This window comes from Xiphias gladius, chromosome 7 (assembly GCF_016859285.1).
Source record: "Xiphias gladius isolate SHS-SW01 ecotype Sanya breed wild chromosome 7, ASM1685928v1, whole genome shotgun sequence".
Classification (NCBI taxonomy): Eukaryota; Metazoa; Chordata; class Actinopteri; order Istiophoriformes; family Xiphiidae; genus Xiphias; species Xiphias gladius.
Window position 1 is genome coordinate 23,549,239 of NC_053406.1, and position 26,832 is coordinate 23,576,070.

Sequence of the window (26,832 nt, forward strand, 5' to 3'; positions counted from 1 at the left end):
CATGTCCCAACTGGGCCTCACATTACCTTTACTCCAAATCAGTATTGTTCTTTATGCTTCAAATACATCATTTTTGGTTTCTCAGGCTCGTTGAATACAAACAAAAAAAAGGAAAAACTTACAGGGCCAAATATAAAGCTACTTAAGCTAAATGCAATAGTCCCAAACACAGTTAAGTAGTGCTGCTTCACGCTATATTGCAAGAAAAAGAGGCACCAGAGGCTCCAGGCGATAACTGACGAGGGCAGTCCGTGCAGAAGAGTACACTGACCTGCCCGGCTCAGCTATGAGGGGAGACCAGGGGAAGGAGCGTTCCCTGCTCTAGGGAAAGATGCCCTCGAATCAAAGACAGACCTGTGAAAGATTTGGGGACCCTTGCGTAATTGTCTGTTCATGGGCCAGCCTTGAAGACACAGACAAAATAAAAAGATAACACACCAGTGAAAAGAAAAGAACAGAACAATACTGCCTCAAGGGAGGTTGGCCTTACACGCCGAGACAGAGACAGAAGTCCAGAGAGGCTCGCTGAAATGTCTTGTAAAAGCATCTATGAATCCTTCACAGATTAGAGCAGGCAGCAGTTCAGAGTGTAGGGGGGAGGAGTAAGGAGCACCCCACCCGGGTCTTCTATAACCATGTGAGGAAGCTCTCCTTGTCGATCTTGGTAGCTGCCAGCACAGACTCCATGTCGTTGAGGATGTCAGAGCTCAGAGCCTCCTGCAGACTGGGCATCAGCTCCTCGCCCTCCACCGCCATGCTCTCACTCTCCAGGGTGCCCAGGTCCACATCTGTCCCCGGGATGGCGTCCAGGTAGTCGGGGAAACGACTGGGCTGTGTTGCCATGGACGGTGGAAGCGGATCCCCTGAAGAGCGGAGAGAAACATTTCGATTATTTGACTGAGCGAGCCAGAGAATGTTTTGAGGACACAGTCAGCTCGGTGCATAATAGTAAATTATTTAACCACATTCATATCTTTTTGTACAGACAATAATATGAGCAGCCAAGGGGGGGGGGGGCAGTCACCTCAGACTTCTCGCCGTAATTATGAGCAGGGGATTTGGGGACTATGAGAGCTACATCAGCAGCCACACGGTGGAAGGAATGGATGTGTCACTTTCATTTCCAGTAGTTCAATGCAAATAAAATCCACCATCAACACTACTACAGTCGACTCAGCTAAGTAAAAAGGAGAATTTGGTTTTATCGGATTTAACTTGTTAGCGAATGGCTGGAAATGTGTTATGCAATAAAGTGGTTAATTCAGGCTCCTTTGGCATTTACATGGACTGACAACAGGGCTAGAGGTGTGGGTAACCATCTGGGGACACTTTCCTAATCTTCCGACGTGAAGTGATGCAGTTTTATATTACGGTACGTTGGGAGTTTATCCAGTACAACTAGCTAAAACTATGTGCTGCTGATTCGTACTGTGTTCTATGGAGGTGTTTCTTTTGGTTCTGTTCACCCCATTTATATCAATGATGGAAGGCTAAACGACAGAAACGCCTCTCTGTAAGACGCAACACAGTTCAACAGCACCCCAAACTGGATCCCCCAAAATGATTACACAGCTGAGTCAACACCTCTCTAAAACAGTTCGTGAAGGATTTATTACAGGGCTGTTGTCTTCCACTGCGTTGGGTTTAGCTGGGCGTTCCTAATAAACTGCCAACTGGGTGTACAGTAAAACTGGGTAGCAATCAGCAGCAGAGAACGGCGCACTCACTACGGAAACTTCCGACAGTAAAGCCAAGCAAAGACACGTCAAAGTCCGGACCACACTGTGTACTGAGCGATCATATTCGCTTTGTCCCCGGCCTCACCTGTGTCCATCTCATCCACACTGTTGAGGAAGTCATCCGGAGTGCGCGGGACGCTGTAGCTGCTCATACTCAAGCCGCTGTCTGTGCTCTCATCCCTGGAGTGGTAGGTCCCGCTGAAAATACAAAAGTAGAGAAGATCTGGGCTAACGCACACATAACACGCAGACGCACTCAGCTATTAAAAGCGCAGAAGGCTGAAAAGTAACAGAGCGGCCTCGATTCCCTCAGGTCGCGTCTGCACACACACATTTTTCAACAGTTATATCTACTTGAACGACTATGGCGAGTAATTCCCGGTGACACCACTGAAACTGAGCTACACTTTTTCGCCCCCCTATTGCAGAACATACGAAAAAGAGCAACGATGAGAGGGGCAACAGAGACAAAGAGGGAGTGAGGGAGAACATTTGACAAGCCTATACTAATTAGCAGAGGAAAAATATGTAGGCAGAGTATGGCAGAGGCAGGATGAATGAGGCCATTGTGAGAGCAGAAGAGTGGAGGCAACGGGGAGGAGGGGAGATTAGGTTGGCCTGTCTACTGACTGGACCACATGTTCTCATGGCCTGCTTACTATTCAGCTCTTTCCTCACTTCGTCCCTTTACAGGAAAAAAAAAAAAAAAAAAAAAAAACTGGAGCTTGAACTGCCAGGAATTATTTGGGAATTATTTCCCAGACTGCCGCGGAGCATTCACAGATAGTGAGAAAAAGCTCCTGCCTCCTCCTAATCACGGCCACTTTCAGATCTAGTTTGGGTCCATCAGGTTGTGTGTCTTTATTACTCAAGTTGTGGCATTTCCACTTTGAATTAAGCATGGTCTTATATCATTTTTCAGGGTTAAACAACCATTTAGGTCCTGATTGTCTTCATTGCAGCAGTTGTACACCAGAGGTCATTATTGTGCAATGAACTCCAGCATAGAGCTGCTGGTCTGAATGAGTCATTACCATGTGAAGAGGGTTAAGCCCAGAGACTGGCCCTCTGTTTTTACTACTTGTGTAACTCAGGGAGCTCTCACCAGAGCGCAAACTCAAACAACCGAGCGCGCAGACTCCCTCAAACAGGATACATTAAGTCTGATGAGCCGAACCCGAATGGGAGCCCTCTCCGAGTGCACCGACATCACTCGGTGCACCTCGGCTGCGATTGTGCTGGACACTGGGGGGAAACATTTTTCCTCCGTTTGCTCTACAGAAGGCCATCCCCGGCTTCCCGCGTGAAACCAACCTGTTGAGGAATGGGTCAGAGCTGTTGGCGGTCATGGTCCGGGCATCTTGGGCCATAGGGGAGGACACGGGATTCGTGCTGCCATCTTGATCCATACTGGTGGGCAGCTGATTCCTTAAAGCGAGCTCCTGTGGACGATAAAGCGCAAAACCCGATGAGCAACACAATAAGCGGCCCCTCCCCCCACCCCCAGACCTCAGAAATTCATTATACACAGTCACAGCTGGATAAAAAACATTTTAGAACTGCCACACACGCCCACTGCCCTGCTGTCGCCGCATAACATGTTAAATTGAGGAATTACACATAAGACTGCCGACACTCCACTCTCCCGACACAGAGTGTCAAATTACACGAGGGGGCCGACCACAGTTGGAGACAATTGTTTTCTGCGCACGCTGTATCAGATAAGGCCGCGGATATGAAGTCATGATGGTTTTTTTTTCACCTCCTTCCCTTCAAGTCCTTGAACAGGAAGCTGGAATGACCTGACCGGTGTCACCGTTTTTGAAAGCTCATTAAAATTTTACAGGGTCATAGATGACAACAAGGAGGCGGCCAATGAAATGTGATGTTTTTCTCAAATCGCTGCTAAACACTCTAAGTGGTTATTAGTAGCTTTTACTGGTTGTGGTTGAGGAGATATGGACACAATCTTCTGAGGCAAAAAGACGAATAAATGGCCTTAATTAGCTTTTTCCTCTTTTACGTTTTCAATTCAGATCTACCGGCAAAAGTGCCTGAAGGTGTATCCTTGTCACGATCTATCCCAGAATCCCATGCACGCATACAAACAATCTGGTTTTGATTAAGAAGGCTTAGGAGGATTGTGTACTATAAACCTTTATGATTTTTATCGGCCCTCTCTTTGCGCATGACTGAGCGGCACCAGCGCTCGACCGCTAACAGCGGGTCGCTTACATTGCTACCTGTTCTTCATCACAGTTCTGCCATGTGGAGTGCATCTGGGCGTGGCGAGTTTTGCCCCAAAGTTGAACTCCCTCCAAGCTGCATAGAGCCTGCACAATTACGCAATTTCCTCCTATATTAATGCTCTGCAACATTTGAAAGTACACTGTGGCTTCCATAACCCAAACATCTATAGAGTACTCAAAATGTTAAGGGACTTTGGGGTTCAATGGAATCTAGCCTGATAGAGGGGCTCTTTAGATGTATATATGAACGTATTTCATTTTCCATTGCCCTCTTTGTTTCACTGGCAAGTGTGGAGGTCTGAGGTTTGGATAACCGAGTTGCTCCTGTGTCATTTTTTAGAACTGTAATGCTTTCCTTGCATAATTAATTAATTCTGTATCCGTCACTATTTACATGTGCACAAGACACTGGGACAAATCAGGCAGGAAGACAGGAAATAAGAGAATTCATGCACTAAAGTAACCCAGCTACTCTAAAACCTTTTTGTACATGCAGGAAGTCTTTGTCATGCACTTATGCCCTTGTCAAAAAGTTAGAAACCCCTTTGAGGCTTTGACATGGCTATGAAATGGGGATTCTCCAGCAGAAATCTATCCGCGCTACGTTTCTCTTAACCCCACTCACTGTGGAAACCACATACGTTTCACAAAGTCGACAATAACCAGGTTTTTTAAGCGTACAGTGCATACGGTCTGAGGACTCTCAGCAAGGACAGTAAAACTGAGCTTTCTCACCCTACAGGCCGGTGCATCTACACACTCAGGTCACTTCCTACACTGTGAACTTTAAACAACCCATGTGAACGTCGTCATTAGCAGAAGGCACCGGCACTGTCATTCATAATCATAAAGCTCTGTTCCCGGTGTTGTGACACAGCCTTGAGTAAACTCCTGGACTTGGCTGCACCACCCTTTGTGCGCTGCGCTGTGACACATCGCCGTTAGGAAGTGATAAAATTACCACGGATGACTCACGGTACTTCACTGCAGGTCGGTGTAACAATACAGAGATCAAAGAAAATGAAGAATCCACCATTATACGCACGAATGATGACTCATGGTTTGAGGCCTATTGAAGATGTATATTAGGTTTGACTACATAAACAGTTTGCTGGTGCCCTCATCTAACAATTGAACAATTAGGTATCCAGTGTCTTGCTACAACACCGGTGGACTGATCCACACATATAGAAAGGATTGACCTTGTGACCTTTTTGACACAGGTTAGTTGTTCCTCCATAAGGCCACAGCATTTCCCAAAAGGCCCACTGAATATTTTTGGAAAAATGCTTTAACTCTCATTCCTGACCTGTGGTCTCTGCCGAAGCAGCTCCTGTTGCTTCAGTCTCAGCCTTTCCTTCTCGATCTGCTGCAGTCTCATCTGATTGTTGCCTCCCATGACGCCGCTGTGGGTGCTGGGAGGCAGCGGGCCTCCCTGCTTCACTGGAGCACTCTGGGGGATCCTCTGCTGGTTCAGGGCTGCAAGAGAGACAGGAGTTCAAATCTGTCACTACTGTCAGTGTAAGATGAAGTGCACAGGCACAAGTGCTCATTTTAAACTTTGCATACTGAGGCTCTAAATGGCAAATTTAAACTTTGTAGAAATGGTCTATTACTACTTTATATTAAAGGAACTATAGAGGACAATGATCTTAAATTGGTGCAGCTTTGTCCGAATACAGCACTTGCTGCTAGTGCAGAATATATAAGACATTTTTCGCATTTTCCTTTTTTTCCCTTTTGTGTCCCAATCTCCAAATCGGACATGAAAGTTTCTTTTGGGCAAACAGGGTGAATCTGCTGGGTCTCAATTAAGTGGGACAGGGCACCTTTGTCTTTTGCTTCCCCGTTCTGTGTTTCAGCTAACGAGATACATGCAGTTTAAACAAAGTTTCCAATAACTGGATGTAAAAAAAATAATCCATATAGAATCTCCAGGAGTCTATAACTACACTAATGTCTCTGCAACTACATCTCTTAATGCGTGGCTGCATTTAAACGCTGCTTAACAAGCCTGACAACAACAAGCCTGACAACAAGCCTGACAACAAGTATTGTCTACATGGTGAACTTGTAAAAGAGTGGAGCCAGTGCAGCAGGTTGTGTAGGACAAGGGAAGTTCCAGTACAAGTTTTCCACCTAGTGTCTGAAACAATCACTATTCCTGTAAGACCTGATCTCCTCCCACTCACTGACTAAGACAGGCTTTGTTAGTTTTGTACATTGCATCAGGCATGACTTATCCTTTCATTGTGCGTTTTTTTCCCTTCTAAACAAATCGCAGATTATCCCTCAAGACTGACTGCCTCCTTACCCTGGGCTGATGGGTCCACTTCAGTTGATTTAATGAATGCAGTGTGAGCACAGTATGCAAATTAGACAAATTAATGTGAAATAGACTCTCAGTACATCAGGTTCTGTAAACTCTGTACAATTCTTAACTTTAGCTTCAAAGCTCTTTCACCCAAGAAATGTAATTGCATTGTGCATTAACATGCTATCTGCATGTTTACAATATCAGAACAACTGTGTGTGTATTGAAAACACAGCTGTTCCCCAGTGAAATCTTTGCTATTCTTTACTTTAGTGGGGGTGGGTATAATAAACATGAGTATAAGGCAGCACAGCAAATGCTGCAATCTATTCATGCAAAGTAGGTCACACGTTTTATCACTGTAGTAGAGAAAGAGAAGCAAATGTGGTGGACCATGAGGGGTGTAACACTAATAGAACCAATGAGGAGCGCTGTTTGCTTATGCGCTTGAAGCACCAACCAAAACAAAGCCTTGACGAGGGCACAATTTTCATGCGGGGCCGTGTCTCTCTGTGCTGTCCTGCCCACCTCGGCACCTTTCTCATCACCATTCAATCACTGTTTACACTATCTCACAGGCTGAATGAACTGAGGCTCAGGGCTCTCCCTGGGAAGCTCTGGAGGCCCCACCCTGCCCTGCCTTCCGTGTCCTCCCTCCCTCCCTGTCCATGCTGCCTCCCCCAACAACCCCACCCCAGCACATACACACGCACACGCACACACACACACACACACACACACACACACACACACACACACACACACACAGTCACGGAGCAGCCTCCTCTCTCCCACACACATCAACTGAATCCATGGGAGAGTGTGTCACTTCTCTCTGCTTCTTATCTTTGGCAGATACTGAGGCCTTTTGTGGCTGGATCTCTCCACCATCAGGGCACCATTAGCTGTTCTCAAAACAGAAGTGCTGCACATGGGCCATGTCAGCAGCTGTAGATCTGTTAAGGCCTGAGCTTTGAACAAGACCATGCATTAAAATTGAGGGGACGCATGTGGAGAGAGATCCACCGATACACAAGGACACACATTAAAGTAAAAAATCGGGGATTCAAACAATCTGGGTCTTTACTTTTATAGTTTTGACCATAGTTTCTATCGATGACAACACTTTACAACATCGCGAAAGGAAGGAAGGAAGATCTGACAGGGCAAGAAATGACATTTCGGGTTCAGTTTCATCTCCAAATGAAGCGCTTTCAATAATGTGGATAAAATGTTGGCTTGCTTACAACCTGTCTGATAGTCTGCCTGCTCATGTTTCTTGTCCCAGCTGATTTATTGTATTGATGCCACCATGTTCCCAGATCTAAGCGTCACTCTGGTGAACGCAATGTTATCAGAGCCGATAGTTCGATGACCAAAACTATGTAAATAAGATCCAAGTCGAAATAAGTGGAATTTGGAATTCTTTGTGAGTTTTGAAGAACACTGTGCATCAAAAAGTGCAGGGGGGCTTATAAAAAGAGATCCACCGATACACAACGTGTGTTGACGCATGCAGTCTTACAGCTGCGTTTCGACCGAACCGCCGCGTCAAGGACTACCTCACAGACCAAACAGCTAACAGTAACCAATGTTACAGGAGGAACTATGCACAACAATGAGCATATCGAAGCAGAGAATTACATCTGCGGGTGAGATAGGAGTGAAGGACAGGTTCAGTTCAGGGCCAGAGTGATAGCTTAAAAGGAGGCCAGTCCACACATACGGGCGGTGATAGCTGGTCGGCCAGGCAGATAAGAGACAAGTTAATGCCGTCTGCCTTTTGTCTTCTTCACGCACTCCTGCAACACAACGAGCCGGCAACACAGGCCCTTATCAGTCGATCACACTGGCAGGCGTATTACACCACAAGATCACCTGGGGCAGGTAGAGTTGAGGGCGTGCCAGGTATGGAAGGTCTCTATGTGACCAGGGCAAAGCACCTTTGAAGGCTTGGTAAATATTTGTCTGCTGGCGATTTAACAAGTTTTAAAAAAGGCCCCTTGGGAAGGTGTTGTGTTTCTAGCGTCATGATAAGTGAAGAAACAGTCTGGATACAAACACGGTTTTATCATCTTGTACTCAAGTAAGGTCTGAGTAAAGCCAGTCTGTTGACCTGGCACTGAATGGCAAGGAGATGGAAAAAACTCAGTCACTCAGCCAATATCAACAGTGTAGGGCAGCCTATCAGGGAATTATTTTAATACACAGAAGGTTAAAAGTGTGTTAAACGGATCCTTTCTAAGTACAAAGTATGGTCTTTTTTTTTTTTTTTTTTTACATAATAAAAGCTTATAGATAATGCTCAAACACAAATTTAGTAATGTGATGAGTTTTTTATTCGTCCAACTCTTGTTTAAATCATCTGGAAGGTGTCCATGTTAAAGGGTCAGTTCATCAAAATTACAAAAAAATGTAATAGTGACTTTTTCTTTGGTAATGAGTAGTTCCAACAAAAACTGTTCAAAGTAAGGTCGGTGGATTATCCAAAGTAAATGGGACATTGTTATTGAAATAAGTTGCTGCAGGCTTTTTCCGAATGTAATTTTTCAGTGCTTTTTCACCCCAAACAAAAGTCAGTTCACCTCCATGTTTTGGATTGGCTGCAGAAATCTGAGATGTTGAAATCTCAAAAAAAAAAAATCAGTTAAAACCAACGCTATCCATGCTGTATGAATGGATGCCTCTAGGGGTATGTGAAATATGAATTGACCCTTTAAACTGGCTCACCGCAACCTCATCACACCGAGTATTTCATGGTGGTTACCTCATTAATAAAAGGTGCTAACTTTTCTGGTGGAGTAGTCTGACAGCAGAAGGCAGAAAAACATCCCATTACAGATAATGTTGGCAATCTATTTGACGAACGGCATACATTAAGGCATCAAAGCAAAACATTAAACTCCCAGGGGAAATCTGTATTTTTCTGCACACGAGTATCCCCCTATTATGTTTTTCCTACTGTTCCTACAGAGTAGTATGTACAGAAAACAACATATCCACATGGGCCAGCCCCCTTTTGAACTCAGCCAGAGTGCACTCATTGCTTGTTCGCTGCTCACCACCTCCTTGGATCTTAAAGAGAATGCATGCATATCCAGTCGGCATTTTCCCTCTGTTCCTCGGTTTTTCTTTCTTCCCCTTTCGCCTTGCCTCTCCCTGCCCCCCACCTCCCCTCTCACATTGGAGTTCTTTGACTGAAAAGGTCTGGAACAGATTAAGAGTTGGACCACAGAATAAAGAGGCCTGGCAGAGATTCAAGTCTGTCTGGAGCTACAGCAGGATGGGGCTGTGCCTGCACTGGGCCTCACGCAGGGGAAAGCCAGCCGGCAACAACCCTCAGTTAAAGGCACTCTGCTGCTTTTCTTCTCAAAGCTCAAATTAGCCTCCATTATCAAAGCAGCTGGCTTATGATTGGAGACCTACATAGCAGCAGTATAGAGGTTTCTGATACAGAGGGCCCCCCCCCCCCATTTCATTTATGATTAAAAATAACTAAAAAGAATACAATTAGGTTTTTCTTCAAGCACAAGCTACACGTCAAATATCAAGCACTGAGAATTTTTTTCTAAAAGTCTGAATGATCAAGGAGTATAAACAACAACACATGAGCAACATAAGAACAGGTAAAAATATGAACCCTTAGAATTATGAAAGACTTTGATCTAATGTATGTATTTCCTATAAAAATGTCGCATTAACTGTTTAGGAATTAAAGCCATTGTTATACAGTACCTCATTTTCAGGGGCTCAATAGTAATTGTACAATTGACTGACTATCAGTTTCATGGCCAGTTGTGGACTGGTCCCTTGTTATTTCATGACAAATTATGCAGATAAAAGGTCTAGAGTTGATTCCAAGTGTTGATTTGGTAGCTGTTCATGGGAACAGCTCAATATGCGGACCTCATAAAGAGGTGTTGATGCAAGTGAATGAGGCCATCGTTATGCCGAAAAAAGTTACCTACAAGACAAATAGAAACTGTAGGAGCGGCCAAATCAACAATTTGGTACATTCTTAAAAAGTAGGAATGCACTGGCGAGCTCCGCAACACCAAAAGGCCTGGAAGACCACGGAACTTAACTATAGTAGATGATCGCAAAATTCTTTGCCTGGTGAAGTAAAACCCCCTCACAACATTTAGCCAGGTCGGGAACAGTCTCGAGGAGGTAGGCGTATCATTGTCAAAGTCTACAATCAAGAGACGTCGTCATTAATGTAAATACAGAGGGTATATCACAAGATGCAAACCCCTGGTAGCACTCAAGAACAGAAAAACCAGATTCGAGTTTGCCAGAGGTCATCTAAAAAAGCCTGCCCAGTTCTGGAACAAGATTCTTTGGAAAGATGAAAACCAGATTAACTTGTACCAGAATGATGGGAAGAGAAGAGTATGGAATAAGGAAAGGAACAGCACATGATCCAAAGCACACCACATTATCTGTCAAACATGGTGGAGGCAGTGCTTGGGCATGGGCATGTATGGCTGCCAGTGGAACTGGGAAGCTGGTGTTTATTGATGATGTGACTGTTGATAGAAGTAGCAGGATGAATTCTGAAGTGTACAGGAATCAGCAAAATGCCGCAAACCTGATAGGACGGTGCTCCACAGTAAAGTGATCATGGATAATGACCCAAAACATACTGCGAAAGCAAACCAAGAGCTTCTCAAGGCAAGGAAATGGACAGTGACGTAAATTTCGTAATTTTGCCTTTTTACACCACCACAGTGGGTTTGTAACGAAGCCGTCAAGATTTGATCGAAGTGCAGACTTCAGGTTTAATTCAAGGGGTTTAACAACTGCATTACCCGTTTAGCAACTACAGCCATTTTTATACATAGTTGCTGATCGGTGTATGTTTGATGGCATATAATGAGTTAACATGGTCTCTTTCCCCCTCTCACTCGCTTTCAGGGGCCTAGCAGCTTTGTGTGTTCAAGACTTATAAATCTTCAAAGAGCTTTGCCTATCAGAGCCGACATCTCTTCCCAGCTGCCCCACTCCCCTTACAACTCTGTTTTGAACTTTCCTGCCTGCCTTCAGAGCAGGACACACAATTGCTTACAGAAAAACTGCCCTTCAAGTGCCAAGGTTCGATAAAAATTAACGCTAAAATTAAACAGGATAACAGGCTGCATGCTGGTTCACACATGTTGCCTTTGTGAACCGGGGTGAGCTACCCTGGGGAACACTGCTTTAATGAAGGGATGGCACCTGAAGCGTAAATGAGTCAGAGTGACATAAGCAGGAACCTTCATCTCTTGAAGTCTTCTTGGCACAGGGTGGGATTAGCTCATTCCCATGGCCGCAACGAAGTCTCAACACATGTACGTGGTGCTGTCACTAATTCACCAGCCCTGGCCACCCCACACTGAAAGCTAACTGTCAAACTTTAGCTTGGCCTGGGGGATTAATAGCCAACTCAGCTGTTGCTACAACACTAAAATGGCTGACAAAAGGTTTGGTGCAGATTTCGAGGGTGGGGTTTAGGTGAAATCTGGTTTCAACAACCAATGGTACAAGTAGTCACTCCAAAACAATGTAGTGGTGTGAAATGCACTATGAATCATAAAGAATTGAACTCACTACTACAGTTGCAAGGTTATACCTTTGTTTGGATTGGGTAGAGCTTTCTGCTGGGGAAAATAAACTGCTGTCAAAAAAAGCAAATGTTCAAGAGACTCTTTACTGCAGAGACAGTTGCTGGTATCAATCCTTTGTTTAAGTTCTTTTTCATGTAAAACATGAATATTATAATTTTAAGTAGCTATGACTTTGAGGTACCTGATAATAAACTGCATATACATTTTACTTCAAGAGCTGAACAAATAAAAAAAACCCTGTCGATTCCAAACTCACCATAGCGTTGGTCAAGTCGTGGGTCCAGCCAGGATGTGGTCTTGTTCTTGTGGTTGATGTAGTAAATTTCCCCCTCTGATGTAATAGCTTGTTCCCAGCCTTCAGGGAGAGGACCTGAGGGATGCCAGGTGAAAATAATGTTGGAGAGACGCTGGTGGTTCACTCACTGCTCAGATTTTTCCGAGCAAAATATATCAACATTACATAACTGTAATACATCATTGGGCATAATTTACAGCATACTGTAGTTATAGAAACTCTTTAAGTAGAAGCAGTAATATCAGATATATATGCTAATGTGCACACGCTAGGACAAAAGTAAACAGGATACATGGGCAAAAAGATATCAAAGGCAAATATCAGCACATTATTTTCCATCTTTGAGGCTGCAATAAATCTTTGTCATTTGTCACTGTAAATTGTATGTCACTGAAAAAAAACAAGCCTGTTCGCAAACCGTCAGTGCTCTTGGAGGCTCGGATTTACACACAGGTTGCCACAACAGTGACGATTTGAGAATACAGAGACACTTCAGAGCTCCCAAACATGTCAGACAGGACCTGTCACGTTCTACCTCAGTTTCACCTCACCTAGGGCGAATTCCAACTGCATCGACAGAACTGAGGTACACAGAGTCCTAATGACATGTAAGAACTATAAAAACACAAAGTGTGATGAATATCGTTTGTCACGTGCTGCCTCTGTAGTAAAACTGCAGTTAATTAAATCCACATGTACATACCACTAGCCGGGTTCATAAGGTTCTGTTGTTGGACTGGCACAGAACTGGCTGGGGCAGCCTGGTTCATCTGGAGTAGGGCTTTGCGAGGATCCTGCCAAGTGGTGGTCTGATCAATGTGGCTATAAGGAGACAAGATAGTCAAAGTAAGAAAAAATTCACATCAATGTGTTTCTACCACGAAGTAGTAGTAAGATCAAACTATCAATGTGAAACTGCAAGATCAGATGCAGGCACTGATGACTCAGAGCAGTTTAAACAAGTTCTTTGATTGAAGCAGTGAATCTAAATCTTACTTTCTGTAAACGATGACTGTTACAGGAAGCCAAACTCAGCTGAGCCCGTTTGGACCCAGTTTGAACCCACAGTTCAATATAGATTAACACAAGGGCTTTCATTCTTTGTTTGGAACGGTCTAGGTTTTTTTTTTTTTTTATAATTCTCTTAGAATTGTACGTCAGTAATCAGAGGGGGAGAAACAACACCTTGTTTTGATTTAAAATAAAGTAATAAATAATTAAGACAAAACCAAAGAGTAGACAGCAACTAAAACTAAATGAAACCAAACACCTGAAAACTTCTTCTTGAAAATGTCTAGGAGGCTGTGATTGGTTTAAAAACAACTATTGTAACATCAAACAATGTCGCTCCATCTATTTTATGGCTCATCTTTGCCGGGACGGGAGAGGGGAGTGGGGGAGGGGGCATTGTGTTGCATTCTGTGAAGGCATTGATAATTAGTGCTTTGTTGGTACTTGCTGCTTGATTAAGATGGAAAGCTAATACAGGAAGCCCTCCTCTCCCGAGCAGGACCCTCTCTATTGAGGGAGGGTCAGTCCCAGGGCTCAACGCAGGGGGTCCTTTTTCCTGGAAGCGGCTCGGACACTGTGGAGTGTCAGGGGCTTTAACAATCTGGCGCCACATTTACAAAGCTTTCACCTGCTTGACAAAGGCACAGACTGAGCTACGACCTAAAACCCCACTATTCACTTGTTCTTTTTTTTTTTTTTGGTTTTTTTGAATCATCCCATTTAAGAGACCCCCCTCATCTCAAACAAATAGGCACCGAACTGCAGCAGCTCGTTTATGCAACACCACAACTCTTACATTTATATTGTAGCAGTGGCTGAATTCTTTCGGTACACATGACAAAAATAAAGAGTTTGCTCTTAATGCTATTAAATGTTCCCCTCGGCAATCTATCCATGGCACCCTATAAGAATCGTGTTCTAGATATGTTCTTCCACCCACTGTCATTCTTTAAAACTCTCTGTTAATTTGATCCAAAAGCGCCATTAGCCCAGATTTTGGAACAGCTGGGTGAAGTGAGAGATTCAGAGTTTCTCTTGGCCTCTGCGGTAATCCCAGCCTGCCTGTCTGCTCTCTATCCCAGGCCAGAGAGAGCGAGAGGGCCTGACTCAGCACTCCTCCCCCCCACACAATGCAACCCATTTTGAAGCCCCCTCTTGTTTATGCTTTACTGATCAAAGGAGCTGCCAAATCCCCTACCGAACCCTCCCCCAGCCCTCACACACACACACACACACACGCACGCACGCACGCACGCACGCACGCACTCACACACACACACACACACACACACACACACACACACACACACACACACACACACACACACACACACAAACACCACAAACCAAGCAAAATAGCTGGAACTGCTCAGACTGGAGGGGCCCCTTGAGAAAGAGGGGTCAGAGTGAGCGGGGCGAGACAACTACAGAAAAGAAAAAAAAAAAAAAAGAGTGAAAGAGGAAAAAAAACATCTACGGAAGCAATCCCTCTGAATTCCATTGGCTGCATGAGTTGCTGTGGTCCTGTTACACTCCAAGTGCCTGCCCTGCCCCCTTCGCTGCCTTCTTCCCACTTTGGAAACTATGACATTTATTATAGAGGGGAGGGGAGAACAGGGGAGGAGACTGGGAGACGAGCACTGGGATAAGGGAAGGGAGGGTTTATCGTAAATGAGAGGCCTGCACATCCTGGTACACCAATGCCGAACAGATATTCTACAACTGGAAAACACGGGTGGAAATATACAAACGCAAAGCCTCCAAGATCTCTGATTATAAATCCCCCCCCACACACACACACACACACTAAACTAAGCTGTGCTTCGCTTAGCACAGATGAAAGTACAAATATTGAATTTTCTATCAAACACTAGCTTGAGATGCTAACTTTTGTAGCTCAAAATCAATCAAAACAGATGTAAACAGAGCTTCAGTTCAAAACAGAGGAGATGATAATCAAAAGTCTGTGATATAACCCACACAGTAAGAGCGCTTCTGAGTCAGCACTGCACTGTATTCAAAGAAGCCGTATGTGGGAACTGAGAAACGTGGTAAATGAGTTACCAAGAAACAGTAATTCATCACCAGGTTTTAAAACTAAACGATAATCCATTCACTCGACCTGCCCCGAACCCTATATGGCCAGGGCTATACACCGCTTCCTGTAGGCGAAACATAAAACAAAGCAATGTCATGGCAACTGTTGGGACGGCTGGAGGCCACCAGTTGCTGTAAGGAATTGCTGATGATCTGCAACCTCCACAGTCACAACTGCTCGGTGTTGTCTTTACATGTCTCTGACACCAGAGCGAGCTCAGCATGACAGCCACCGCACCCTCCCCCAAGCTCTGTCCCTCGGGCAGGGCAGTGGACACGGAGGAAAATGGCTGTTAGTCGGGCCTCATCCGCACAAATGCATATGCATTTGAAAACAATGTTTACATGTTCAGGGTTTTCCAACCGCACTTTGGGTTGTTGTCCAGTCTGACTTGCCAAAACGTTAAGATGGTGCTTCAAAGTACCTATCTTTTGAGACACCACAAAGAACTAAGGCTGTGATCAGCTTGAATTCGTGTGGGTTACATACTGAGCACGTGGACTGAGAGCGGGGAGCTGGATTATGCTCCAGGAGTGATAGTTTAACTGCTGCCATTAAAACTTATCACTATTAGAATAATTTGTAACGGATTGAAATCAGACTACCCGATGCTGCTAATCTTCATGAAGGATCAAACTACAAACACACAGCCATCTTCCAAACCTTCACAGATGAGACAGCAGCTTTGTATCGTTTCTGTCAAGCGGTTTCCATCGTTTTCAAAGCACTTTTTGTTCACAACTTTTCATTAATTTTTTTTCTAAATTCAATAACTTTAGACAGCATCTCCAAATAAAGGTTGGGTATTGTGGATGATAGAATAAAACAATGAAAAAAACAAACAAACAATGCACTGTATGTGCACTATTGTGGACATGGGCTCAATGTGATGCTTGGTATTCTGTTGTGAACCACCAAAGAGAAAATGTAAGCCATCATTATCTTCTTCGGGGGGAACTTTCCGAAAATGGCCAGGTACTGCGGCAAAGGAGAGCACTGTGGTTCCAGCATGACCCATTATCATGTCGGTCGACTGTGTTGTGGTTCCTTACTTGCTAATTTTTTTGCTCAAGCTGTCATCTTGGTCGCTTGTGGCTCAGCAGAGCACCGACTAGGACTCTTGATCCACCCAGGCTCTTGACATCTCCTTGACTGATGGCCCAATTATCAAGCTGGTGTTTATTGAGCCAGCGTTATTTATAATGTGTCTTGCTGTGGAAGGGGAAGGGGGACCTTTCGCATAAAGGCTAAACTGGACTTTGCTCAAATGCAACAACTTTTCTGTTCAGTGCCTATCACACATAAGCTCATCCCCATTGACTTGTGTTTCTTTTTCTAACACTAAGATCACTTAAGATAGAACTTCTCTCCTATTGGTAGATAAATGTATATTTAAAAGACTGCACCGAATTAAAAGTTTTTGCTGAATTCAGCTTCAAAGAGTAACTTAACAGAGGTTCAACATGCTTAAAGAGATCCCAGTGAAGAAGTATGAATACAGCACTTGTTGTTTCACAGACTTCATCTGATTACAGTAGTATGACAAACTTCCTAACACACAGATTGCCTGTTTACACCCATGAAAACTGTAGCGTTTACATCTGGCTTTAAGGAGAATGTTCTAACCAAAAATAAGTCAGCTCTGCGGTTTAAATGTCTCCAAATAAGCTCTGTTACCTGCCAAAACAGCATATCAAAGCTAGATTCGAGACCAGCTTGACTGTTTATTCCGCTGAAATTGTCTCTCTTCGTCAAAGCCAGATGTCAAAAGCTGCGTTTCACTGGTGTGTAACAGGGGAGGGAGGCTACGGGGAGTGCAGCAATGATGAAACACCCCACAGCTGAGTTGTCAAATGTTAAAAATGGGATCCTCAGGCCACAGGGGCTCCACCCAGGGAGTATATGCTTGGAAGGCGGTTGAAGCCGATGACTAAAGGGTGCACTGAGGGAGGCCAGATGTAATCAGGCCTCTAAGATGAGGATGACCATCTCCACTCTAGTTGACTGGGGATGCCTGGCTGCCTCTCTATCAGCAGGCCATCATCAAGAGAGATTATTGGGGCGACCTCTGTGACCCTATTGTGGCTTTAAGTTTGCCTCTGAAGGAGTGTTTGTATCACCGTGCTTCCTAACGAAGCAACTAATTCACAGAGTACCAGCACTGATTGTAGCTCGGAAAGGTTCAGTTTTACAACTGTGTATTATTTTCCAAGACTAATTAATTGCTGTGTGAGATTAATCAGTCAATTCACACAGGCGTTTACATTTTTTAAAAGCAAAAACTGTGGCTAACTACATTACCGCACTACTTAAGAACCCAATTAAATAAATTAGTAGACTCCCTTGCAATATCCCACTTGTCATTAATGGGTAATTACATACATTTTAATAGTAAAAATAGTTCAAATGTATGCATGCTGCGACTGAAAACTATTAATTTTGTTATTCAACCACTATTCATTTGAGTTTGAGTACTTTTGGGAACTCGAAATCCCACCTGATAGGGTCCACCTCTCAGATACAACATCTCTGTGGTGATGCCCTCAGTGACAGTGGAGGCATTGATGTCTGGAACAGAGGTGTTACATCAAGACTTTGGTAAACATTAGTCTGACTTTCTCACAGTCCCATTTGTGTACCGAGCTGACAGGCCCCGGTTGAACAGGAAGGGTCTTGTCTGTGTGTGGTCAATAAACCAAAAGTTTGTCAAACACAAAGTTGCCCCAAATGAGTGCTTCACGCAGGCTCACAGCCTGGTCTTCCCCTGCGCCATTTGTGACTGACCGAATGGCGTCTGTTCATAACAGCTTAGTTTGAAATCCCATTTGAGTATTTATCACTTCAAACTTTACGCAGAGTTGAAGTGAATTAGGTAACAATTGGCAGAAAATATTGAGGCATTATGATGTTCACCATTAGCTGCTACACATCTGCTTTTGTGTCTGTGGGGTGTGGGCATTGAAGTATTTAAATATGCTTTGGGTGGGTATTTATGTATGAAAAAAAAAAAAAAAAACATTCAGTCATTTTACTCAATATCGATAACCACACGGAAATTGCCATGCAGTCCCAGTCTTGCAGTGTTTAAAGGGACTCAGCTAAATATTACTATCAGCATGTATATATGTGTGTGTGTGTGTGTGTGTGTATAAATATATAAAACAATTTTCTGCTGAAAATCTCAACATAATCTTAATGTCCAAATCAGCCCTACACAGATAACAGACTGTAAACAATAACAGCATATGGTCCAAGCAAACGCTTTGATCTTCCCTGCTCAAACAGGGGGCCTTGACTTCTATTCGGTGCAACAGATGTTCAGGAAACTGTAGATAGTGTACACTGAAGCACTGAAGCTAGAACAGTTATCAGTCCGTTTAGTGTTCCCGGTTGCCCAGGACCATGTAGCTATATGGTGTAAAAAAACACAGGAAAGGGAGATTCACAGGCAAGGATTTATCAAAGCTGGTCACAGTGAGCAATTTAATAATTTACGACTACTGTTAAGTTAAATATTGAAAGACACAAGTCAGCCATTCACGTTGTGGGATGCCAGGCTCATCAGAACAGTTTAAAATCCAACTGAGAAAAGACAAAAGCGTCCATCAACGCATTGCTCTACCTGCCCCTGAGGGGAAGACAATAGCTGCTCCCCCAAAGCTTTCCTCTGCTTAGGGCCGACTTCCCACGGACTAAAAGCTCATTCAAAGCTGCATTTAATAAGCGCCCGGAAACAGTGATTACCCCTCCTAGTCCGCCGGTGTGTCTAAATTAGAAACCTTCATTAGTTTATGACCCAGCCCTCGAGACCGGCCCTTCCCCCATCCCAGCACCGAGCAAGGTGATCCAACCTCTCTGCCCCTGCTGTCATAAATCAAAGGCCACAGCAAACTGCTGGAAGAAAGAGGAGGAAAGGTCAACAGACTTTGTTGACATTCTCCCAGTCTTCTCCAAGCTTAAGGGTTTTGTTTTTTATGTAATAGCCAAAACAAAATGGAGATATATTTTGCAGGAGACTGCTCATATCTGACTCCTATTTCCATTAGGGCTACAGCTATCACTTATTTTCATTAACTATTTATTTATTTTTGTTTTGTTTGTTGTTGATTAACATTTTAACACAGCATGCCTCAGCCTAAGCCTGCGGTGACATCCGTCCAGCAAACAGTTGAAACTGAGAACAGCAGTAAATCTATATATATATATATTATCAGATTTGTTGGTAATGTAATTTTCTGGGGACTGAATAATTAAATGATCCACTAATTAATTCAGAATTAATCACTGTTCAAAAGAAAAAAAAAAAATCAGGCCAAACTGAAGCTGTCTGTCCTGTTACACTTGCACTTGGTCAATCACTTAGTATCACTGATTACAATTTACGCCAAACTCCTTGCATGACAAGCACCGAACATTTCAGGTGTGAGGAACATGGTAAAGCTCTCAAGAAAGCCACTGCCCTCTCTCCCCGCCATCTTCAAACTGCATGTCAGCCATTTGTCTATTTTTGGAAGGCTCACATGAGTCTCAACAGGCCTGTGGTCTGAATAAAGATCACTGTTTCACTGCTAGGACAAAGGGAGGGCCGGAGTTTCTCTTGGCCTCTCTTCTAGTCATCTCCACATGGCTGCCATTTAACTCCACGGACACAAAAGAGGCACCATCACAGCGCCACAGCTCCATTCATTCCAAAACGGAGCCTGGTTTTTAAAGGGAGTGGGCCATCGGCATCCGCATAGCTGCTGTGACTCAGAGAGGCCAATCGTTCCCTACTGTATAATCCTATAGTGTGGCAGCAAAGAACAGAGCAGGAAGGAGAAACAGATGCTTTAAAAAACAAAAAAAAAAACAAAAAAAACTTTCACCCTGAGTTGATATATCTCTCAGGACAACAGTGATCAACGGAGTGTAATGTGAGCCCCTGCTCTCTGCTCAGTGAGGTTAGCCGGTGACCAGCTCCCCACCCCCACCCGTCCGTCCGTCCGTCCGTCCGTCCACCCACCCACACACACACACACTCTCTCTTGCTCTGCTTCAGTCCTCCTGCAACATGTCTCGGTCAGACAACCCCTGTTTATAAATAGGGGAGTGTCTTTTCCAGCAGCTCTGCCGAGGCTGTCTTTATTCCAGATCAAATATCTGCACTTTGATGTGGGGTGTATGGAAGATGTCGCGTCAAGTTTTCCTTACTTGAACACAAACACTCTGTACTACTTACTCTAGTTTTACGACATGTACAAAAGTTGAAACGGTTCTTTACTGTTACTCAGCTGTGTTTTCAATTCCCCGAGTTAACATCAGTTTTGCTTGTTAGCAGAAAGTTGCTCGTAGACACATTTGACCGACTAAAATCTGGAATATTTTTTTTCTAGGACTAGTTTTCTACTTATTATTTCAAAAACAGGCAGGAGTTTAATATTCAGGCATTAGAATAAATTGCTCTTTTTGTAACAAGAAACCTAGTCTGTTGACATGTGGTACAAACCCAAATGTGAATATATTGTCTTATTTTATGTTTATTGTGCCTTTATCAGTGATTTAAGGACTAGTGTGTATGCTTTAGTATAATGCTCCCGGTCTCTGTAGATTTCTTCTAGTTAGGTGGGTATAAAAGATTTGAGTTGTATTTTATGAAGGCACCTTTTAGCAGTTTGCCTCCTCTAACAAGCTGTATAAAAAGTTTTTTGTTTTTTTAAAATCACAGTTTAGGGTTTTGTGACTCTGTTACTGTTGCTTGGTATCAAGTCTTGTCTCACCGCTGCAAGTGTAGCTCTGGTGTCTTGCACTGTTAACCAGTCAATCGGTAAATCAATCATAGCGACCGGCTCTCTGCTTTCCTGTATTGTTTTCAGTGTAAAAGCAGTAGAATAAACTCAATTCAACTTTGACAATTTCCCAATTGTTATATAACAAGGAGGAAAAAAAATTGTTTCAAAGTTAGAAAATAACTGACATATTCTTACGAACAGCAACAAAAGTAAGTAGTGCAACAATCATTTGAACTAGAAGTTATACAAGTTTGGGTTTTCCGAACTAAACTTTAATTTAGTTTACAAAATTGCTTCATTGTCTAGAAGGGCATTAGATCAGTCAGTTTCTCAACAACTGCAGTAATCCTGTGAGAGTCTAAAGGATAGTGTTTTCTCTCTCCTATCCCCCCCCCCCCCCTCCAGTCCTTTTGTACAATTTTAGAAGAGCCTCCTCAAAACAGGCCAGATGTTCTCCAGATGTGAAATCTTAAAACATCTGGTACTGAAAGCTCTTTTTTGATCCAAGTAAATTTGAGGCTATCATGTTTGTTCAGACTTTGTGTCAGGGAATAATATTTCCTAGAACTGACAACATTTTGTCTTTAAGAGGCGTAAGGAAGACGACTTTCAATGTCAAGTCGTCTCTAAACATGAGCAGCTGACTATTTCATAAACTTTGGGACATTTCACAATGCACAGATTATATTAACATAAACCGCTGACAAGGACGTCACTTTTATGAATAATTCAATCCATCTTTTCACAGAACTACGGAGAATGAATGCATTAAAATACAAATAAATACCAATGAAAGTACTAAAGAATAATAAGAAAACCCTTACCTCCCAAAAAAGGTACTGATAAACTCTGTGACGGGACTCAAGGGCTTTGGTATACCTGCTACTTACTATTTGAAAAGTCGACTTAAGATCATTAACGCTGAAGCGTTCTGCTGGGTAGCAGATGAGTTTTGCAGAGCTGTCTGTCCTTTGCTGTCTGGGGCAGCTACAGTGGTCCATTGTTTTCTACTGAAATCTGAGACCACGTAAAGGAACACCACATACAGCAGCAGTTCCTCAAAAGACTACTCTTGTTTGCAGCGGCCACCAAATTTCATAACCCACAATTTAACTATTGAGCGCACCAGCCACCGTCGCGCACTGTAGCAGATTTGCAAATCACTGCCGGCGTAATAAACACTGAAAAGGGCTGTAGCACGAGAGTCCAGGCTCAGGACCCCTTCTCTGGGAACTTGGAGTTGTCTCAGCCATCGCTGGAACCTCAAATTTTTCCCTTCTTGCCTACAAATTGTGAAATGGGTTGTTCAGCTGTGCCTGTAATTCTTCGTAAGTTGCACACCGATCAGTTAGGTTACATGTAATTAACCTTTCGACAATACTCAAGGATTATTTTTATTGTTAGGGACTGCATTTTAATGACCCTTTTTTTGGCTTAAGTAGGTCCTTACCCCTTTGAATACAGCTACTTCACTGAGTGGACATATTGCACTGACTCCTCTTGACACCAGGTTTTGAAGGTTTCCCCACTCTCACACGAAAATCAAGACCTTTCTAATTACGAACGTGGTCTTGTTCGGTAAAATTAAGAGACACAACTTTTCCATTAAGGGGATACGACAGTTGGGTGATTAACTTTGGACATCACAGATGCCTAATTTTCTTACTTTTGATATTGTCAGGTAAAAAAAATAAATAATTAATGTTAATGCAGTTTCTCTTTTAACCACCATTTTGATTACATTGCCTTCATCAGGATGCAAAGTGTTGACAGTTGGGCAAGTCCAGAGGGCTGAGGCACACTGATGACTCTATGTGGTATAAATTAACAAAACTTTTCATCTACTTTAAAAGCCACTCATTCAATTTTCAAAAACCACACTCTTCTAATTTGCAAACTCTCCAGGTTTTCAAGGGCCATATAACACACAAAACAGTGTTGACATTTGTCAGCAGCATACTTACTTGAGGAAGTATCTCTGGCCGGAGGCGGTCTTGGCCATCTCCCACCCCGGGGGAAGGGGCACATCATCAGGAATCTCGTAAGAGGACTGACGGAGATGTTGAGGGGAAGCACCTGCTGAGGCCAGGCCAGACAGGGAGCCACCAGAAACAGCTCCCAACTGTAGGGAAGCTGGGGACGAGTGTGCGCGGACATGGTGGGGGGTGAGCGCTCCGCCGCTCCCAGCATCAGTGCTCGCCTGTGTTGGGGTTGGAAGAGAGGCAAAATGAACGGGGTCCTGTAGCAGTTTTGTAATAATGCGATTTCCCCTCGGGGACCACTGAATTTGACCAAGTTTCATCTTGTATCGTTATGATGAGATATACGTTTGTCTAAAATCTAAGTTTGTTCAGTTCCCTCTGGTTAGAAGGGAAGATAGCTATACTGAAATAAACGGTTGCCTTAATTATACAACTGACACAACTAAAGTAGTGTAAGTATTTATAAAAGAATACCAAAATAAATATTTTAATTTCTTAATGGAAAAATACTATGGTGAATTTGAGGCCAGATCACAGAGAATTGTAGGGATTCAAAGAGCTTCAGGACACACACCATAAAGATTTAGTGACTTTTGTGGACTCAAAAGTCTACGTACATTACACAGATTTAACATTTCAGTCAGCGACTGTGAGAAATCACTTCACATGTATGTTAAGACGTTCCATTCGTGTGCATGTGCAGGCATGTTTGAGTGTTGTTTAGGTCTGGGGAGGGGTGATCCGAGGCCTGTGTGTGGGACAGAGGAGAGCGCAGACTCGCTGCACAACAACAACACATGCGCACTGATGACAAAACTCCAGGGAGACCACAAGCAACAGTTGTGGGGGAACGGGGCGTGTGGGGGGGGGGGGCAGGGGGTAAATAGGACGAATTCAACCATCCTATGATTTCTTGATTGCAAAACATATCGATTACAAAAACTCTTATTTCAGAAACGCCAGTTGATTATTTCCACATGACTACTACCCTTCTATAAATACGAATCTAACAAAAAGATTGACGCGTACGTTTTAAGTTCACTTATCCTGTGTAGGTTGAGCCAGTCTGACAAGTAACCTTAAGTCTGATCATATTCTCCAACCTTCTGGGCCAAACAAGCGGCTTCGCGGATATTCCGGTCGCTCCTCGGCTTTTACGCGCAGGCCCCAAGGGACACGATTTTTTCCCCCTCAGCGATTTTGACAATCTAACAGCAAGTTGATGGGAAGTTTGACTCGAATAAACCGTAATGAGAGGCGTTGGAGAGGAGTGTAAGCCTTAGGGGAAAAAAAGAAAGACTGTATCCTACATTTGGGATGCAAGTACAAATGTCCGCTCAAGTCACAGCGGTGCTATTCAAAAGGATGAAAAGGACTACAAAGTGGGATAAAGTCACTTTTAAGTGACTGTGCCGGTCACATACTGTAGGCCTGAGCGCCCACGGGACGGGCCTCAGCTTTAATCGTGATTTCTGGGAAGGGGCAGAGGAAAGACAGGGCGGTCTTACTTGTCTGGAATGGGACTTTGGTTCAGGGGGTTTGAAGAAGGAGTCTGGCAGCTTCCTCATCCTCATAGGCACGGAAGGGGGCACGATAGTGCTCTTCGGGTTCATCACGGCGTTGAAAAGCGCCTCCAGGTCGGTCTCGGAGTCGCCCCGTACATGGACGATTTGGTGTCCGGCAGGAGGGTTATGCTGGCTCGGATCCATTGTCCCGAAACGGTCGGCGAACTTTACGTGTAGGAAAACGTCGCGTTCAGAAAGTCGCAGAACGAAGTTTGAGCCAATCCCAAACTTTTTTTTTTTTTTTTTTTTTTTTTTTTCGTTAACGCAGGAGGAAATCTGGAAATCTCGACGACTCTCAGTAAAAGTTATCCCGAGTCATTCTAAAGTTCAACAGTCGAGCACTCTTGTCGTCTTCCAAAGTGTGTTAGCTGTCGAAATCTGCAGTGAAAGACAGCGTTTCCCTGTCGTTTCTTGCTGGCATACTTGTGAATGTAACAAAGCGCATATACTCCACACTGGAATCTATGTTGTCGTCCGGCCCCAACTTTTCCAAAAAAAAAAAAAAAAAAAACGGCAGACGCAGCCACAAAAAAAAAAAAAAAAAAAACACAACAAACGCTTGGCTGGAGGAATCCTACTATTTCTGTGTTTCGGCCAGGTTGAAGGTGTTATTGATTATTCGCACAAGAAGAAGGAGAAAAAAAAATCATGGTCCGGAGGACAAATCTCTGCAGCTCACTTTCTAGAAAAAAAAAAAAAAGTTTTGCTGCAGTCGGGTCTAAACTTCGGGCAGGACATCAAACTTTATGACTCATGGGATGTCTGCTCCGGAGGCGGGGCTTGGCTTTAATTGGGACAAGAGTCTTTAAAGGTACAGTCAGTGTAGCCCAGGGGCCCGAGAAGGTACGCGAGCCTCCCAACATATTTAAACCGTAGTCGACCCGCTTTACATTAGAAAAAAGAACCTAATTTAAATAGATATGAACCCAAAAGACTCACACTTGATAAGATAGATGTCAACTTTTTCATGTAAAAATCCCCCTCACCTCCACTTGCAGGGGTTTTAAAGGGTCTCCATATAGCACGGGGGACTCCTGTTATTGGTGATTTAATAATCCATGGAGCAGCTGGACAGTCATTCTTACAACATCACTTAGATAATCGGGGCAACAACTGCGGAATTGAACTATTCCTTATTGTTTTGGCAACCCCTCAAATAGTACAAGGACCCCTGCGGATCCGTGTAGCCCACTTGGGAGAACACCGGATTATGGCTCATTTGCAGCACAAAATGTAGAGGTGCCAGGGTGTGAAGAACATATAAAACATACAATAACATGCAAGTTTCATATATTTTTTTTTTTTACGGATATACTATCCTCATTTTTTTAGATCCACCGAAATGCACATTCAGTTGGAAAATCTGTGTGTGGAAACAACATCAAAAGTTCAACTGAACACGGAATTCTGTCAAAACAAACAGGTTTGGTTATTTTCTTTTAATGTGTACAAGTTTATTTTTTTTAAGTGTTTTTATGATTTACTTAAATATGCAGGACTTAATGCATATTTACAACTTTTGAAAATGTTTATTTAGAAATAGCGTATGTCTGGGATGAAGGGGCAACCTAGGTTTTCCCAACTCAACCATTTTAACAATAGCTCGAAACTAAACTTTCCCTCATACGTATGTATAATCGTACTACTTTCTCTCTCTTTTTTGTTTTTACAGTGCTCGTGAAAAAGTAGATCCATGCCGTTCCCACAATTGTTATGCTAATGAGGCCCCTCTTCCATTGAGAAATCATTTTGTCAAGATCCACTCTCTTTGGATACAGGGGCTCTGTTTCAACCCCTTTTCCCATACATCCATTGAATGAATGATTATGAAACCCTATTAAATACCCGCAGACACTGTAAAGCCCCGATGAACAGATTAAAGAGCTTTGCTCTGCCAGTCACATACATGCTCATGTTTCTGAACAGATGCTCTCCTCAAGTTTAGTTTGTTTATTTACTGTTATCTATTTAAGTTGTGTTTATTTTTAATTTAATTTTGAAAACTTCTGCAACTTTGAAACACCCAAGATGACCAAATATAAATGTGTAAAAGTGCACAGCATGCAACAGGTTGGACATTATGACATCCTGGTAATGGCATTCATTGCTGACTTTTAAACACCCACCGCACTTCATTCTATTTATTCTATTCCTGTATCACTACGACATTCCCATAAATGTCCTACGTGAATTCAGATTTGCCCT

At 43.4% G+C, this 26,832-nt stretch overlaps 1 protein-coding gene across 1 annotated transcript; it reads right to left on the bottom strand.

The window, feature by feature from the left end:
• Position 1: 1 nt before the first annotated feature.
• yap1 (Yes1 associated transcriptional regulator) lies at positions 2-25,094 on the bottom strand. The gene is made up of 8 exons (XM_040129953.1): positions 24,571-25,094; positions 23,045-23,280; positions 12,907-13,025; positions 12,165-12,278; positions 5,298-5,467; positions 3,054-3,181; positions 1,825-1,937; positions 2-863 (listed from the first exon to the last, which is right to left on the bottom strand). The coding sequence occupies exons 1-8, from the start codon at positions 24,769-24,771 to the stop codon at positions 628-630; spliced, it is 1,317 nt and encodes a 438-aa protein (XP_039985887.1). The 5' UTR covers positions 24,772-25,094; the 3' UTR covers positions 2-627.
• Between the last annotated feature and the right edge of the window lie 1,738 nt (positions 25,095-26,832).